Source organism: Melospiza melodia, chromosome 2 (genome assembly GCF_035770615.1).
Source record: "Melospiza melodia melodia isolate bMelMel2 chromosome 2, bMelMel2.pri, whole genome shotgun sequence".
In the NCBI taxonomy this organism is placed as follows: Eukaryota; Metazoa; Chordata; class Aves; order Passeriformes; family Passerellidae; genus Melospiza; species Melospiza melodia.
The window spans coordinates 120,996,349-121,014,146 of NC_086195.1; the positions used below are offsets into that span (position 1 = coordinate 120,996,349).

A 17,798-nucleotide genomic window follows, 5' to 3' on the forward strand; every position below is an offset into this window, starting at 1 on the left:
AGGCTTCTCAGCTTCTCAGGAGAAAAAATCCTGAAAATATGTCTGTGACAGTGGGCCACTAAGCTGATCAGAGGGCTGGAGCATCTCTCCTCTGAAGATGGGCTGAGAGAGCTGGGATTGTTCAGCCTGGAAAAAGAAGGCTCCAGGGAGACTCCAGCACCTAAATGGAGATTAAAGAAGGCTGGAGAGGGACTTTTCACAAGGGAAAGTAGTGATAGGACAAGGGGGAATGACCTTAACCTGAAGGAGGGAAGGTTTAAATTACACAATAGGGAGGAATTGTTTATTCTCAAGAAGAATTCACTTCTTTGGAGGGTGATGAGGAAGAGATCAACTAAAAAGGCTATGGAGTCTCCACATCTGGAGGTATTCAAAATTAGGCTGGATGGAGCTCTGAGCAACCTGGTCTAGTGAAAGGTGTCCCTGTCAATGAAAGGGGAGTTGGAACTAGGTGGTCTTAAAGGTCCCTTCCAACACAAACTATTCTATGACTCTGATTTCCTTGAGACAGGAGCTCTATAGGACAGAAACCAAGCAGCTGTGATTGACACAATGACTTCTGGCTCAGTACCAGCACAACAGCTTACCCAAACAGCTTTCCAGTAAGCATGACATCTCTGCACTTTTATTTTCTTTACTCTTGCTTTCCAAGATGATCATATTATTTCTACAGGTGTATATGACTGAAATTCTATAGGCAAAACAAAATGAGAGGTTAGAAATATTCCTAAAAATAATTTTTGAAAAGATGGATTGTAAAATCTTGTACAAAATTATCAGTAAACCCCTTTTCCCATTAATGCTGATATAAATATTTATGACCACTGCATTCATAGAAATTTTAATTATTTCTCTACTTGATTTCATCCTGGGAGGTTTTTGAATAAATCTTATCTATGAAAATTCAACCTTCTCTATCAGGTTTATGATGTAGAGCACAGTTTCTCAATAAACATTACCAAAGTTAAGGAAAGGTGCTCATATTTATTTCTGATTTTAAGTACAAATGAATACTCAGTGACTGGTTCCTGCTACAACTTTTTGAAGAGCTTTTCTGTTGGAGTTAAGCCAAGCTTCTCCTCAAGTGACACAACACTTTTTCCACATCTTGACAGATAAAAAGATGATTTCCTCAAATAATAATTAAAATTCTTCATAGTTATTTGGGGATGGAAACAGGAGGATGGATCATAAATTGGCACACTCAGACACATGCAATACCACCATTCACTGTTGCTTTGAGTGAAATTCTTTCAAAGAATTTCTTTAAAGCACCTTTAACCCAAAGCTCCTGGGCCCACACACGGAGCATGTGATTAATGCAAAAGCCTCACAAGAGGCAGGGAAAGGCAGCATGAGCAATGCTTACAGGTCACAGGATTTCAGAGACAAAGCCAAGCAGCCAAGTCTTGTCAGTCCCAGCCCCAGGAGAGAGATGGGTATTCTGAAACTGCCACAGCTGATCAGGCGGGACTGACAGTGAACTCAGGGAGCTCAGCTGAGCACCTCCACTCTAATTAGGTTCATCTCTTCCAGAAACTAATATCCAAGGAGACACTTGCACAGATGAAAACTCCAGCAATTGCCACACAATCTCTCAGGCCTGACAAGAACAAAGCAAGTGTTAGATAAGACTGACTTAATCTTGTGAAAATAGCTTCCTTTAATTAAACCTTATCTTCTATCCAAAACCCATCTAATTAATGTATCTATCTGTAAAACTATGTGCCGGTTGTATCATCCAGAATAAATATTATTCTTTGCACTATACTTGTTCCTTGACAGTGTCAAACATTAGCTTCACACATATGATAAACACCAGTCTGAACTCAATCCTGATTTTTAATGCCAGGATAATATATTACTGGTTTACAAACATCATGAAGTTAAAACATCAGAGTATTACAAGGCTAATTAAGCTTTTCTTTATCCCACCAACAAAATAATTTCAGAGAAATTACTTCTTATGTTTCCTTATATCCCAAGATAGGAGTTCTTATTTACAGTACCTTTGGCTGCACACATCTTCTTGGAATAGCACAGACAGGGACAAGCAGACTGGTGCCTTCAAAGAAAGTGATGCAAAAAGGGTAAGGAGGCCATGTGAACCCTGTGACTCCTACTGCCTGCTCATGGCAAGGATACAAACAGCCCTTGTAAGAGGCTGCTTTAGGTAGTTCCTAAGTCAAGCAGAGAAACCAGACAAAATGTCCTCTCTTTCCTGCTGGCCACTAGCACAGGTTTTATATTCTGGAGACAGTGCAGGGTGAGTTACAGGGTTCTTTGGCAAGCAGCCACTATTAAGCACTCATGGATACAGCTCGCCTTTTCAGACATCAGGAGTGAGAAACACCTCTGAAATAAAATCCCCACCTAAAGCCAGAAAAGAAATTGGAAGATTTTAATTTCCAGACACAGAGCTAGAAAAACAAGTATTTTTCTTTTCCCTTTCCCCATCCTAGATTTCTTGTAAATCTTACTTTCAAATTTTGGCACGGTGGAAGTGGAGGCTCTGTATTATCACATTTATCTCCAAAAGAGATGTGAAAATGGCATCTTATGTTTTCACAACTTTAACAAAATTATTCCTAATGAAAATTCATTTTAGGATTTATTCAATTTATTTTTAATTGATTTTATTCTGGTATGTCTAAGGTATCCTCTAAGGGACATAGGGTGAATTATTTTTCATATCTTAATGCTGGTTAACGTTGTGCAGAGCAGTTGCATTGCTTTTTGAATATCAAACAATGCTTCGTTGATCAAAAAAGAAATTAAATTCCTATACAGGATTGTTTTCAAAAGTGAAAATAATATTTGGTGTATTTTACAGATATGTGATTTATACAATAATAGTAGTTGGGACTTAAAAAAACTTAAATGCCCAATTCAGAAGAGATAAATAAATCATGGTGTGCATTTACAAATTCATACTTTTTGCTGATTGTCAGAATATTTCCATATTCTGACAATATAAATAAATCATGGTGTGCATTTACAAAATCATACTTTTTGCTTATTCTAAAAATATTTCTATCTTGCTGGATTTGTCTTCAACAATAGGAAGGCATTTATTGTTGCATGTGTATTTCATCCTTCAGCTTATCAGAAACAGACCCATGACATTTTTATCTGTCCACCCAGTATTCTGTTCACTTTACGTTTTTTAGAAAATTATAGTTCTAATTATGAAAACAGCTTTTGAGTAGAAAAACATAGATTGCAACATCTCTTGGTAGGTTTTTAGGGACACCCTGTGGCAAAATGACACACTGCAAACGTTCAAGAATCAAGTGCCAAAATGGAGACAAGTGGTCCCACATTTTTGGGGGTTTTAGTAGCATCAGTTGTCTCACAAGACATTTCCATACTTCTGACCAGTGCTAGAATGCACAGCTTTGTGTTTGCATTTTGTCAACTGCCTTCAACATTGATTTCCAGCACATTTTTATGGACAAACTCCACATGCTTTTTAACTTTTTTAACCTGTGCATTACAGAATAGCTCACCCCACTGAAAAATGATTACCAGTCTAATTCAGCAAAAAGCTCTGTCCACTTAAAATTGCTTTTAAAAATTCTCTTTTTTTTTTTAATGTGGCAGTACAACTTTAAAGGTACTGGCACACACATCTCACACATCTCATCAAGCTCCTTTTAGAGTCTGTTTCTCTCACTAATCACCACCAGCACACATGTTGTGATGGTTTCTTACTTGCCCTATTACACCCACACAGTTCTTTTAAGGCAGAATGGAAGACAAAGGTATGTAATGTACCTTTTAGAAATACACATCCATGAACAAGAGAAATACAGCACATATTTGCCCATAGGGATACTACTGTGCATAAAAAACTTCACCTAGCACTGAACATTCTCCCACGGTGTAAGCTTAAGCACAGACAATAGCTTCTGATGAAGAATTATAGCTAAGGTCAGGCAGACTTTAAGAATGGCTTAAATGCAAATCTGAAGACAATCTGCTGCAGGCAATACGTCTAGTCTTTGATCACTTTCCAGCTTGTTAATGAATTATGCTATTGACATTTAACTTCTGTATCTTCATGAGCACCATAGAGAGTATATTTCACAAGTCTCTGCAATTGCAGTAACTCTGTCTCCTTGTAAACTCATAAAAGCTTCTAGCATCCAGAATATCCTGCAGAGAGGAACTGCCCATCTGGGTCTTGCAAGAAAAATCATCCATTTTATGCATTGTACACTGGCCTCTTGTTGCCCTATAAATATTGTGGGAAATGCCCAAAAGTAGCAAAGGTGTGAAGAGGATGAAGTCCGGCTCTTCTTGGAGGTGCCAAACAATAGGATGAGAAACAACAGCCAGAAATTGCTGCATAGGAAGCTCTACCTGAACATGAGGAAGACCTTTCCTGCGCAGGTGACCGAGCACTGGAACAGGTTGCGCAGAGAGGGTGTGAAGTTTTCCTTACTGGGAATATTCAAGAACTGTCTGGACACAATCCTGTGCCATGTGCTCTGCGATGACCCTGCTTGAGCAGGAGGCTGGACCACATGTCCCGCTGTGGTCCCTTCCAACCCGACCGGCTCGGTGGTTCTGTGATCTGGTCATTCCCGCTCTCCCCAGCTCCATCCCCCGCCCGGTGCCGTGGCTGCGCTGGGACAGGCGGGACCCCGGCGCTCACCGAGCACCAGGCCGCGCTCGCAGCCGGCCCTCAGCCCTCACCGCCGCAGCCCCCGGCTCTCCCCGGCCACCGCCACCGCCCCCAGCCCTCCCCGGCGCACGGCAGGCGCAGCGCCCGCCCCCAGCACCTCTCACCCGGGAAGCGGAAGGCGCTCCCGGTGCCGCCGGTTCCAAGGAGTCCCCGGGAGCACGGACGGGCGCTGGAGCCCCTCCGCTCCCCGCCGTGAGTAGCGCAGGGCGCCCGGCGGGGCTGTACGGGCGGAGACGCGGCGTCGGGGGCTGAGGGCACGCCGCGCCGGGAACGCCGTGGAAAAGAAGGCAGAAAACCTTCACAAAGCTGGACAACGCAAAGTGAAATCGAATTAGCAAGGCTGCGTTGAGTGAGGAGATAATACACATTACATTCCGCTTTTTCCTTTGGTCTTTCAGGCACCAGGGAGTGCGAGGAGCAGCTGCTGTGACACCCCCGACGTCCTGCGAGGCTCCCGCCGGGTGTGAGCGGCATCAGCGGGGGAGCGCCGTGCCTGGGAGCTGGCGTGCTGCTGTGGGCAGAGCATGAGTGTCTCATGCCCGCCACCCGCCTTTCAGCTCTGTCACAGGGGGCGGCTGCGCTCCTGCCGCATTCAGCATTAGCAGAGCAGGCATTCCTTCTGTGCACTGTGCAGTTATTAAAAACATGGTGCTCCAGTCGGTAAAGAACTGCCTTTGGCTGCCCTGCGTCCTCAGGACTCCAAAAGCTTGCTTCTGGAGCACAGCTGGTGGAGGCCTCATTATCCAGTCTGTTTCTAATGATGTTTACCAAAATCTAGCTGTGGAAGATTGGATCCATGACCACATGGATTTAGAGAAGCAACAGGTCCTTTTCCTTTGGAGAAATTCCCCTGCCGTGGTAATAGGCAGACATCAGAATCCCTGGCAGGAATGCAACCTCAGGCTGTTGAGGCAAAAAAATATAAAACTAGCCAGGAGAAGAAGTGGAGGAGGAACAGTTTACCATGACATAGGCAATATCAATTTGACTTTCTTTACAACCAGAAAAAAATATGAACGAATGGAAAACCTGAAGCTTGTTGTGAAGGCTCTGAAAGCCTTGCGACCCCAGTTAGATGTACATGTCACTGACAGGTATGACATCTTGCTAGACAGGCAATACAAAATCTCAGGCACTGCTGCTAAGCTGGGAAGGACAAGTGCTTATCACCACTGTACCTTACTCTGTAATGCAGATAAGTTTGTTTTATCTTCTGTGCTAAAAAGTCCTTTTAAAGGGTTAAAGAGCAATGCCACTCCTAGTGTGCCTGCCTTGGTGAAAAATCTCTTAGAAGAGGATCCTAGTTTAACTTCTGAGATGCTCCTGGATGCCATTGCTAAAGAATATGCTATGCAGCACCAGATAGATCACCATATCACCTTAATAAATCCAGCTGATGAGATTCTGCTTCCTGGAATTAGTGACAAAACTAAAGAACTACAAACCTGGGAATGGGTGTATGGAAAGACACCAAAGTTCAGCATCAGCACATGTCTTAACATGGTCTATAAAGATTCTGTTCTTGACGTTAAAGTAAATATGGATGTAAAGCATGGAAGGATTGAAGTCTGTAACATTGATCTGCCAGAGCAGTGGCTGCCACCAGGACTGTACAGTGAACTGGTCAAGAGTCTTACTGGCAGTAAGTTTTGCCCAAACGAAATCACTGCACTAGTGACAACATTGCTAAGAGTGTGTCCACAGGATGATGAGTTGCACAGCAGGTGGAGTCTACTGTGTGAGAATATGATAAGATTAATGTGACTTGCATTTTGAAAATGTAAGTTAAATTTCTGCTGCTTTTTTATTTAATGTATTGAAAACAAAACTAAAACAATCACTAGTAAGAGAAAAATTCAGCTTGTAGAAAACAAACTGTTCAATCTTGTGCTTTTATTTTATATTACAATTAAATTTCACACTGCATGCACCTGATGTTCCTAAACTGTAGGATTGAAACCACTGCTGACAAGACATGGTTGCTGCTTGAACCAGGGAAAATGGTGGGGACATCCCAAACTGGCCCTGTAGCAGAGAAGGTACAAATGGCTGACACAGATGGAATGGGTAGGTGTAAAACTGGTGGTGTGCTGCTGCACTGGATGCCCCAGGCTGCATCCTGCTCCTTGTGGACAGTGGCCCAAAGGCTGTGTCACAGCCCCTGAGGTGTGTGGAGAGGGATGTTCCCTGGTTTCTGATTCAGAGTCCCTTCTTGCAGAGTGCTGTGCCTCTGCTGGACAAGCACTGCAGGGAGCTCAGCTCACTGCTGGGTAGGTGCAGCCTGGGTCAGGGCTTTTGTCCATGCACGTGTAAGAGCAGGGGAAAATAGCAAGTTCAGTGTGGGGGTTGTGTGATGTGGACAGAAGAGGCTAACTGGGAGGCCACACGTGCCTCCTCTGTTCCTGTGCCTGGCACAAAGCTGGGAGTCCCTGCTGCCATGGGTACTGCTATCAAAGCCAAACACTTGAAAATGCAAATACAGATCTAGGAGAGTTTCCTTATGTTACCACCTAGCAGATTTTCCCATAAAAGGTAACAATAAATAAATAAAAAAATAAAAACAAAGTTTTATTGTTAAATAATAGCTCTATATATAGTAAAATTGTGGAAAAAAGGCTCAAGATGTATTTCACTGTTGTTGAAGAAGAAGGGTAATGCAATTTTGATTAGGTCAGAAGAGATACCTGAAGGGAGGCTGTGGCCAGGTGAGGTTCAGGCTCTTCTCCCAGGTAGTCAGTGACAGGGCAAGAGGACACAACCTCAAGCAGCACCAGGGGAAGTTTAGGCTGGGCATTAGGAAATAACTGTTCACAGAAAGAGTGATTGGGCATTGGAATGGCTGCCTAGGGAGGGGGTGGAGTCACCTTCTCTGGAGGTGTTTAAGAAGACAGGATGTGGCACTCAGTGCCATGCTCTAGGTGACAAGGTGATGCTAGGTCACAAGTTGGACTGGATGATCTCAAAGGTCTTCTCCAGCCTAGTTAATTCTGTGATTCTCTATGTTTGAAATTGCCATACTAGGTTAAAAGACACAAAGCTTCACATATGGGAAATTACTGTATTTACAGTGAGACTTCTCCAGAATGTGGCTGGATCTCTGAGGCATTACACAGCTTGCTTGAATTTCATGATATTGTGAAGAAATCAAACAGATGACTGAAGCTACAAATAATAAAAAATAACATTTATTCCCATTAAAAATAGGCATATATTAGACACAACTGAATAAAATTCACAAGTGACTAGAAACTTCATATCACAGCAGCAAACCAGGAAGCTCCTATGGAATGTTTGGGGGATTGACTAATAGCACACAGCTCTGTGGCACATATATTATTAATTTTGCTGAGGCAACACTGCAAAGCTGAAACATTATTATGAGAAAGGATAAAGAAGGCAGACCACTGGCTAATTGTGACCCAGAAAACAAGGCAAAGACCAGCTCCATTTCCTATTGATTGCTGTGGAATAGATTTGTTATTAGAAACAAGAGGAAAAGAATAGCAGCATTAGATGACAGAAGATGAAATAATAAAGTACATTAAGGGGGGAAAAAAGATAATGGAATACACCAACCATCAAGAAAAATAAATACAGGAAACAAAAAAAAGTTCTAGCAATAAACATGCTACTAGAATATAAAGGCCTATTGTATTACAAGGCAGAAAGTGTAAGGCACGTGTCAGTCCTGAGGCTGAAAACATTTTGATGGGACCTGAAAAAGAGGCCACTGCCTGTTTTTTATGTCAGATTGTATGACTTAGGCAGATTCTTGCTAACAAAGAACTCTTGTATAAGGAAAAAAAAAAAAGGGAGCACCTCTGGTAATTCCTTCTGGTTTCCAAAGGCTGAAGGAATGACAAGGGAAGACTTTGTCTTTATTCTAAATATAGCATATTGCTAAGAATTGCAGAATATTTTGAGTTGAGGGACTTGTTATATTTTGAGGAACCCACAAGGATCAAGTCCAGCTCTTAAGTGACTGGCCCTTAGAGGGATAAAACACATGACCTTGGCATTATTCACACCATTCTCTGACCAACTGAGATACTCAGGGTACCCAACTTCTGAAAAAACTTAAATTTTCTTTTTAGGGGACTCCCTTAGAGGTAGCAAAATACTTACTGCAGTTGAGAGTGGCATGAAAAGCCAGTCATTGGGCTTTAGAGACAGAGAGTAAGACTGAGAGGATCACACATCCTTTCCACACTTAATGCAAAGGATGGATATCAGGTATTTGGTCATGTATCATGGAATAAAAGAACACACAGGGGTGCCAGGGAAGAGATTACAGCTGTTTGCAGCCTTCCCAGTCCAAAATCCATTATGCAGAGACACATAAGACAACCCTAAAATGACTGTGTACTGAACACTACCACATCCATAGGCAAAGGGCTTGGAAACTGGAATGTGAAAATTGGGATTACCAGTAAAGTCTGAGAAATAAAGTATTACAGGACTGACAAAAACCCTGCAAAATAATAGTCATGACTAGAATACAGGAATTAAAGGAAATAAATAATAATGCTTATAAAAGGGGACATGTGGGAGCCCAGCTTCCAATGACTGTTAGGTGGTCAGTTAAAGATATAAAATCCAAAACAGGCTCAAGAAAAAATCAACAGTAAAAATAGAAATGACAGTATAGAGGCTTTTGAAAGACATTATTGAGGGTCTGTTATGAAATCAAGATAAAATTTAGACATGGATGGTAATTAAGATTACAGAAGAAGTACAATGAAGGAATCACACAGTTTTGTTTCCTCAGACTGGAAAGTCTCAAACATTCTAAAACATATAAATTTTAAAAGCTGTGCTGCACTAAGTACTTAGAAGAGTTGCTTCTGTGGGCAACCAGCTGGACTCAAGCAGCATGTTTCAGTGTTACATTTTTATGCTTATGAAAACACTTATTAAAAGCAGTCATTTCTGATCACGTTTTCTTTGTGTGTTTAGTAAGAATGACATCCACTGTTGTTTCACGACAAGGTCTCAAGTCAAAGTCACAGTATCCAATGCTGAAAAGACCCTGCAGAAATGAACAGAATTGACATGGTGAGCATATACTCACCATGAAGAGCTCATTTTAACTTAATTAAAGAAGTCAAAGCATCCTTACCTTTGGTTTCTTAAAATAATCAAGACCCCTTCCTATCTTAATCATCCACCCATTGTTGAATCTGTTTGAAAAATGCACAATAAAAAGGTTACATCCACATGATGCACAAGCTCCTTGTTTCAATCACAATTATTTCCTAGTGTCACCTACACCTGTGTGAACCACAGAAGACACCGTTCTCTATAGAGACAACTATTCACAATTAAAAAATATAGAACTACAGAGGGCTGATTTCATCCAGTGAGGGCCAGTGCCTTTTATTTTGTTAACCACAGCCGTAATTATCTCAAAAGTTAACTATTTAACCTTTAGGGTCAAATAGTTTTGAGTTCAAACAATTGCCATTTGGTCATTTTTTTATATCACCCACCTGATTTCTCGATCATGTATTGAGGACGAAAAGTTAATATTCAGTGTTACTCCATAATTTCTCAATGACTGTTTTATTTCTTCCAAGGCACTCATCTGTTGACTCCTCCCACTACCCTATCAAAAGTAAAAATAATGTGATGGGGTTTCATTTTCATTTTTTTAACTATATATTCTATTTCTGGTCACCACTTCTTAAACTTATACACCTTTCAACTCAAAACATTTTCAGTATCAAAGTAAACCAAAAGAAAGTAACTTGGATGAAGGCAGATTTACAGTTTCAAAGACAGGATAAAAAGCAGACAATCTACAGTTATATTTGCTGAAGAATGTGGAGGATGAGCTCACTCTCAGCTCTTTGAAACTTGATATGTACTATTTGAGCCAAAGTAAGTGCAGTAATAGTTTAAATAAGTGCAGTGGTAGTTTGAGAGATTTCAGCTCATGAAAGCCTCTAAAATAACAAATACAGCTGTTGGAAGAGCAAAAAAAACCCTGTCTCAACAGATGCTTTGGTTTTTATGACATTTTCCACAACAAAACTTCCAGAGAAATTTCAATTTAAGATTCTGCTTACTCAGAATTTGTTAACCAGAAAACTCTGGACTTAAAAAATTACTTATGTTCAACTATCTAGAAACAAGTCTGTATTTTTATATCTTGTTTTGCATGTGGCATCATCTGAGTACAGAGAATAGAACTCAAAATCTAGACACTTACCTCATCATAGGAAGTGAGGAGGTGGATTGTTTTCACCTTGCACGGCCCCTTAACTAGCATCTCGCAGAATCGTAGAAAGTTATACAACTGAAAAAGTTTTGTTTAATTTAGTAGCTTGGAATTTCTCTAGTGGCTACATCTGTATGAGTTACATCAAATATCTACTTGCCTGATGAACCTGGCGAATGTACGGGTCCTCCACCCAAACTTCAGAAACATTCTCAGTGAGGTACTCGTGGAAAAGCTTTTCATAGCCAAAACCTGTTGCATTTTCTTCTATCCTGATTTGCTTATGGTATTTACTATCTGAAAGGAAAGTAAATCTCTGTTTAAGTAAAGGTCAGGACATAATTCTCATGTTAAACACCTTGCGCATCAAACATTCATGTAACAACAGACATTTAAAAGCAAACGGGTACCTCGGGTACATCCCAGCTCAGGGAATCACAGAATGGGTCAGGCTGGAAGGGACCACAGCAGGACATCTGGTCCAACCTCCTGCTCAAGCAGGGTCATCCAGAGCACATAGCACAGGATTGTGTCCAGACAGTTCTTGAATGTTATGAGTAGAAAAGTTGTCCATTTTTTTAACAGGTTGCAGAGTTGACAGGTTGGGCCAGTTGCTGCCAGGGTGGCGTTCTAACTGTTTGTTGTTATAATCACCTGTTGTTATTGTTTTTTCGTTAACTTCCTGATGTTGATGGTTGGGAATTCCCCTTTTTTGTTGAGTAACACCCTGCTGCTTCCTGGAGGATGGCACCCGGGATGGTGAAGAGGAGGAGACATCGGGGTTGGCATGCAAATGGAGAAGCCCCTCACCAAACCTAGCAAAAACCCCTAAAAACAACGAGCCAACACGGAATTGAGGGATCGAAGTGATGTCTAGACGTGAGGAACGGAATCCAGTGTCCCTTTTTACCCCTCAGCCTAACCTAAAAGAGGTTGGCAAGACAGAGGACCTCGAATGTTAAATTGAAAAACTGGGAATCTCCTGGTGCTCTCATGAGGACAGAAGCCCCAGCTCTGCCCACACACCAGCACACAAAGCTGCACTTTTCCATCCCTCCTCCTCCTCCGTGCCACTCCTGGAAGCAGCGGCGGCGTGAGAGCGACCCGTCGGTTCTTCCCACCCGAGCTGTTTTTTTAATAAAGGCATTAAAAAGGAGAAAGTTCTCCTGCCCTATTTATTTCATTGAGTATCTCCAGAGAGGGAAACTCCACACTCTCTGAACAATCTGTTCCAGTGCTCGGTGAAGAAGTTCTTCCTCATGCTCAGGCAGAACTTCCCGTGCATCAGTTTCTGCCCCATGTCCTGGTGATTGGCACCACCAGGAAGGGCCTGGCTCCCTCCTCTCGGTACCCCCCAGTTTAGGTATTCGTACCTTGTTTCTTAATGTGTTCTTTAATCTCCTCGGCTCTGGTCAGGTACTCGGATATCTTCTGCTGGTAGCGGTGCTTTTTTGCCTCATCAGTCGTGGCTGTGAATCACAGAAAGTCACGGGCCAGCTGAGCACAGGGGCCGGCCCTCCCGAGCCCTGCCCGGCCCGGCTCTCCCGGGAAGAGACCGCCAGGGCTCCAGCACTGCCCGTGTGTCCCCAGGGCCACCCCGAGCCCGGCGGCGGCGCCCGCCCGGTACCTTTCCTCGCCTGCAGCAGGAGGTCGATGCCCTCCTGGTAACACACCAGCGACTCCTGGAACCGGGACGCCTCGTCCAGCTGCACCGCCCGCTTCAGCGTTTCCGCCCCGGCCCGCTCCAGCGCGGTAATGCCATCGTTCCTCGCCCGCGACATGGACAGGGACAGGGACACGAACCGGAGGGCTCCCGACGGGAACGGGACGGGGAGCGGGGACTAGGCGGGGGAACGGAGGGGAGGTGCCGCGCCGTTGTCCTTCCGCCCGCCCGGAACTGAAGTGCCGCGGCACCGGTGTCCGGCCGGGACGAAGGGTGCGCACGGCGATGGCGGCGGCGGCGGGCCGGGCGGGCCTGGGGCTTGCGGGCACCGGGAAGGTGAGGGCCTGGGTTTGTGGGCACCGGGAAGGTGAGGCTCTGGGGCTTGCGGGCACCGGGAAGGTGAGGCTCTGGGGCTTGTGGGCACCGGGAAGGTGAGGACGTGGGGTGGGGTTGGGGGTGTGAGGGAATCCAGGGGGAACGGGAACCCAGCTGGGGATCTGGGCTGGGGCTGAGATTTGTAGCCTCTGGGACAGTGGGGATCCAGGTGGGGTTCCGGGAAAGGGACCCAAGGGGATCTCGTGGGGGTGGATCCAGCTGGGGATCCTGCTCGGGGCCCCGCTGGGAATTCAGCGGGGGATCCAGGTGGGGCTGGGACTCGTGGCTGTGTCATCTGTTCGCAGGTGTTCATAGCTGTAAGGAAAGTGCAGACAAGTTATGCCCTCCTCTCCTTGCAGGTGCTGGGGAACAGCATGGAGGGGATGGCGTTCCCGGTGTGGGTTCGTTGTCTCTTTACCAGGTCGAATATTCCAGACTCGGTATGTGCTTGACTTGCACCTTTTATTTTTTACATTTGTAGTTTCAGTTTATTTTTTAGTTTTATTTATTTTTAATTTTATCTGGTGCTAGTTGACTCTTTTTCCTAAAAGCATTCTTAAAGCCTGTGGAAAAACTTGCCATCCAGAGGCTGATCACAGGCTCCCTGATAAAATGCATGTGAATTAAGTGTTGTGCTGGTATAGGGTGTTGTCCGTGTATTTCTGTGCCATTCTGTGGCTGAACTCTAGAGTTACTATACTTATCAGCAAACCATTATAGCAATATGTTTGACTTCATGTTATAAAAGCTAAATATGAGGTCACTTTATTGGTGCTTTGACTGCCTGAAAAGAAAAAGATGTAAGATTTTTTACCAAGGTTGAAGTGTGTTTTGGGCAGTAGTGAACTGGAGTACTGATGACCGGATATTTAGGGATAAAACCTCTGGTTTTGTGAACTTTTTATTCTAGGTATTTCAGCCACGGCCTGGAGATCATGAAAAGTATGGAGGTAACCCTGAGGAGCCCCACAAAATCCATGTTATCACCAGAATAAAAAGTGTCATTGGTCGCCCATATTGGGAAAAGAAGATAATCCGTGATCTGGGGCTGGATAAAGTATGATTGTTGTTTTTTGTACTTGTGTATGTCAGAACTGTAGCACTAAGTTGGTGGGTTTTATAAAGACCTCCATTTTGCAGTCACAAACCAGAATTACATGTATAGCAGCCATAAAGCAATCTGAGAAGGTGATGATGTGTTTAAGAGCTGAGGGGAATGTTTGTGGCAAATGTGCTTTTAGTGGGAATTCAGAATATCTCTGTATGGTATTGTGCTGCATTGCCTGAGGAGAACTTTGCCCTGAGAATTCTTCTAAAATAATAGAAATAGGTTTGTAAATACTTTGAATTCAGGTCTCTGCAGGTCATATTATTCAGAAATTGTAGGAAGGCAAATAAAATTCATTTATCAGTGAAAAGGCTTCCAAATTCAGGATTCTAAGAGTTTGTGTCAAAGATGTGTTTATCTGAGTTTTTCAGACCAACTGCACATTATGCAAAGATTTGTCTAGTCAGTGTTATATTACAGAGAAAAAATGTGTGCTTGATCAATTTAAGATAAAACTGAAGAAAGCAGTTTTGCCCCTAAACTCTTGTATTTACATTTATGGTATTTTTAGCAGTTGGAAGGAAAATGCATTTATAGTGAAGTAGGAATAAAGATGGAATTGTTTTTTTACTGGAATCAAGTTTTGATTGCATATTTTTTATGTCTGATCTTGATGAATGGCACTTCTCTAAACCTTACATTTGCAAACGTGGTCTATTTTTGTACTGGTAGTGTGCAAAGTTCAGTGAACAAAGGTTTGGTATTTGGCAACACATTTGTAAAACTTGTTTTATCCCTTACGTAGGCACATCAGCCAAGACTGCACAAAAATATCCCTTCTGTGAATTCCAGACTGAAAGTTGTTAAACATCTGATAAGGTTTGTTAACTATTTATTTGTTTATTTGGAACATTTAATGTAACTCCCTTCTAGTCACAGGAGTTCACTAAGCAAATTCTTTTGCCTGTAGGATTCAGCCACTGAAGCTCCCCCACGGGCTGCCAACAGAAGAGGAATTGTCCAGCACCTTTCTGACAAGCAGAGGAGAGCTGATCATTAAAACGCGCCTGAAACCTGGGGAGCAGAAAAAAATTAAGGCATAAGGGGTGCTGGGTGGATTTAGATTTTATAAAATAAATATTTTAAATCCCCAGTTGAGAGTTTGTGTATGAAAAGTAAAAATTCTTACTCTGGTATGAATGGCAAAGGTGGTATTGATGCTTAAAGAAGGATTGCAGGTGTACAGATACAAAATTCAACGTTGTTAATAGTTACCTGAAATATTAAATAATTATAGGCTCTCTGTCTTTGTGTTTTAATTTTGTGGCTAGATTGCTGCAGTTTTTGGCTAACTGTAAGTTCTCTTATTAAAGTTTGATTTTATTGGTAAAGTCAAATAAGCAGAGAGGTGAGTAGAATAGTTCTAGCTAATGATGGTGAGGACATTTCACAGCTAGCAGGAAAGATTTACAGGAATACTGCAGGACTTTCACTGCACAGAGGAGGCGATTGGAATTGGAATTGGAATTGGAATTGAAAGCCCTCTGTTTAGTTGTCACATGAGAATTGGAGAGTGATTTACCATGGTTATCCAGATCTCACTCTGCTTGTTCCCTGTTACCGGGCTTGCAAGGGTTCCTCAGGGTGAGAGAGACAGACGAGAATCTTGACTTCATGATCAGAAGGCTGGATTTATTATTTTATTATATGTAGTACATTAAGACTATACTAAAAGGGATAGAGAGAGAAGTTCAGAAGCTGCTGTGCTAAGAATAGAAAAGGAATGAATAACAAAGGAGCTCTCTCTGATTCTGTCCCAGAGAGAGCTCGGTCTTTGACTGGCCCTTAATTGTAAACATGGAACATGGGCCAATCACAGGTGCACCTGTTGCATTCCACAGCAGCAGATAACCATTGTTTACATTCTCTTTCTGGGGCCTCAGCTTCCCAGAAGAGGGAAAAATCCTAAAGAAAGGATTTTTCACAAAAAAAAATGTCTGTGACAGTTCCCTAGCAAACAGTCTGTCCTCTGGCGGCTTCTGTAGTTTACAAAGCATGTGAACTCTCCATTTGGGAGTTATTCACCTCTTCATTGCTTACTAATTTGTCTTTCAGGAAACCTGCTGTGTTCATATGTATCCCCTGATCCTAAGTGTTCAGTAAGATTAGCCTGAGAGCTGCAGTCCATGTGAAAGTTAATGCTTTTCCTTTTCTAGAATGGCAGATGTTAGAAATGTGGAGACCCTGAAGAAAACCTCTGATGTGAGTTAGAATTATGGGCTGCAAGCTTATAAAATATTATTGTGTGTGTAATTTTATTTACAGTTTTAAGAGCTGTGGCCAAAGTTAGCAAGCTGCTGCTGTATCAAATGATAAAGTAGTTTGCATTCCAGTCAGGATAAATTCTGTAATTTAACACGCCGTGAGCCATTCCCACATTAGGCACACTGAAGAGGAGTTAATCTTAATGACTGCATGTTGTGAGAACATCAGAGGGATGCAGTCACTGAGAATTAGTGTTTATTCTTTCTGCCTGCTTGCAGAGAAGAGTAAACACCTGTAGGAGTTCAAAGGGGACAGGGATATAAGAGCTGGAGGCACTGTGCAAAGGGAAAAAGATAGGTGTGCTGGTGTTTGAGGGTTTTTAGGATGAGGGGAGAGATGACTATCTTGATTCTATGTGTCAGAGGCTTGATTTGTTATTTTATTATATACATTAAAAGAAAATTAGTACTAAAACTATACTAAAAGAATAGAGAGAGGATTTCATCAGAAGGTTAGAAAGGAATGAATAATAAAATCTTGTGACTGACTAGAGTCTTGACACAGCTGGACTTGTGATTGGTCATCAAATAGAAACAATTTACATGAGACCAATCAAAGATGCACCTGTTGGTAAATCATCTCTAGACTACATTCTACAGCTCTCAGATAGTTACTGTTTACATTTTTTTTCTGAAGCTTCTCAGGAGAAAAATCTTAGTGACAGGATTTTCTTAAAATATCATTAGTAACAGGCTGTGGTAGTGACACTGAGGAGTGCAATGACCCCTATGGCCAGGCTGAAGCCAGAAATGAGAATTTGAGCTGAAATAAAATAGCATGGGAGAACTGATAAATTAATAACTTTTCAGATAAATTAATCATTTTTCAAATAAATTAATGTTGCTTTTTTCACCTCCTGCCTTTCTTCCAGCATCTGCACAGCATCTTGTGCTGCAGTGTGTTATGACTGCAGTCTCTGCAAGGTGTTGATCATATTCCCACAGGGAGGTACAAGCTGGAGTTTGAGCCCTTTTAAAGGACATGTGTAGTGCATCCAAGGCACAAGGCGTTCTGAACTTAGAGAGATGGTGCAAGTACTAGGACACAGAAAATTAGGCAAATGGATCTTGCTGCTTGTGGATAGCAAATAATAAGACTTGTGGCTGGATCGGTGTCCCGGAGCACCAGGGCCAGTCTGGGTCAGCCTTGCCGGGCACGTTCGGGGTTCACGTCCGTGGCGCTGCAGCCTGGGGAGCTTCCAGCAGAGGGCTCTGCCAGCTCCATCCCACACGCTCTGTGTGCTCTGTGTATGGATGTGAGCGTGGATCTCTGGCTTTGCAGCCTGCAGAAGTGCTGCAGGGTATCCCGGAGGGCCTGTGTTAATGAAAAGGCTTGGTACCGTTCACAGCTGAAGAAGTGTCTGATAAACTATGGACACTGCAGGCTCCCACATGGAGAGAAGGCAAAATACATAGTAGCTGTTATTTCTGAGTAAGATGCAGCTGTAAGGGATCTTTACAGAGATGTTTAATTGACA

The 17,798-nt window shown here is 42.7% G+C and overlaps 3 protein-coding genes across 4 annotated transcripts; 2 read left to right on the forward strand and 1 right to left on the reverse strand.

Annotated features, from left to right (window-relative positions):
• Positions 1-4,824: 4,824 nt before the first annotated feature.
• Positions 4,825-9,626, forward strand: LIPT1 (lipoyltransferase 1). The gene is made up of 2 exons (XM_063149772.1): positions 4,825-4,882; positions 5,089-9,626. Exon 2 carries the CDS (start codon positions 5,336-5,338, stop codon positions 6,452-6,454), a length of 1,119 nt encoding a protein of 372 aa, XP_063005842.1. The 5' UTR covers positions 4,825-4,882; positions 5,089-5,335; the 3' UTR covers positions 6,455-9,626.
• On the reverse strand, positions 7,854-12,776 carry MITD1 (microtubule interacting and trafficking domain containing 1). Its single transcript, XM_063149774.1, has 7 exons — positions 12,538-12,776; positions 12,284-12,379; positions 11,071-11,207; positions 10,902-10,988; positions 10,180-10,295; positions 9,810-9,870; positions 7,854-9,719 (listed from the first exon to the last, which is right to left on the reverse strand). The coding sequence occupies exons 1-7, from the start codon at positions 12,689-12,691 to the stop codon at positions 9,624-9,626; spliced, it is 747 nt and encodes a 248-aa protein (XP_063005844.1). The 5' UTR covers positions 12,692-12,776; the 3' UTR covers positions 7,854-9,623.
• Positions 12,777-12,855: 79 nt separating this feature from the next.
• On the forward strand, positions 12,856-15,315 carry MRPL30 (mitochondrial ribosomal protein L30). 2 transcript variants are annotated; one of them, XM_063149775.1, is made up of 5 exons: positions 12,856-12,909; positions 13,308-13,388; positions 13,859-14,005; positions 14,802-14,875; positions 14,967-15,315. In XM_063149775.1, exons 1-5 carry the CDS (start codon positions 12,859-12,861, stop codon positions 15,097-15,099), a joined length of 486 nt encoding a protein of 161 aa, XP_063005845.1. In that variant the 5' UTR covers positions 12,856-12,858; the 3' UTR covers positions 15,100-15,315. The 2 variants fall into 2 exon arrangements, with proteins under 2 accessions (XP_063005845.1, XP_063005846.1); XM_063149776.1 differs by lacking the exon at positions 12,856-12,909 and adding an exon at positions 12,918-12,972.
• Positions 15,316-17,798: the final 2,483 nt, after the last annotated feature.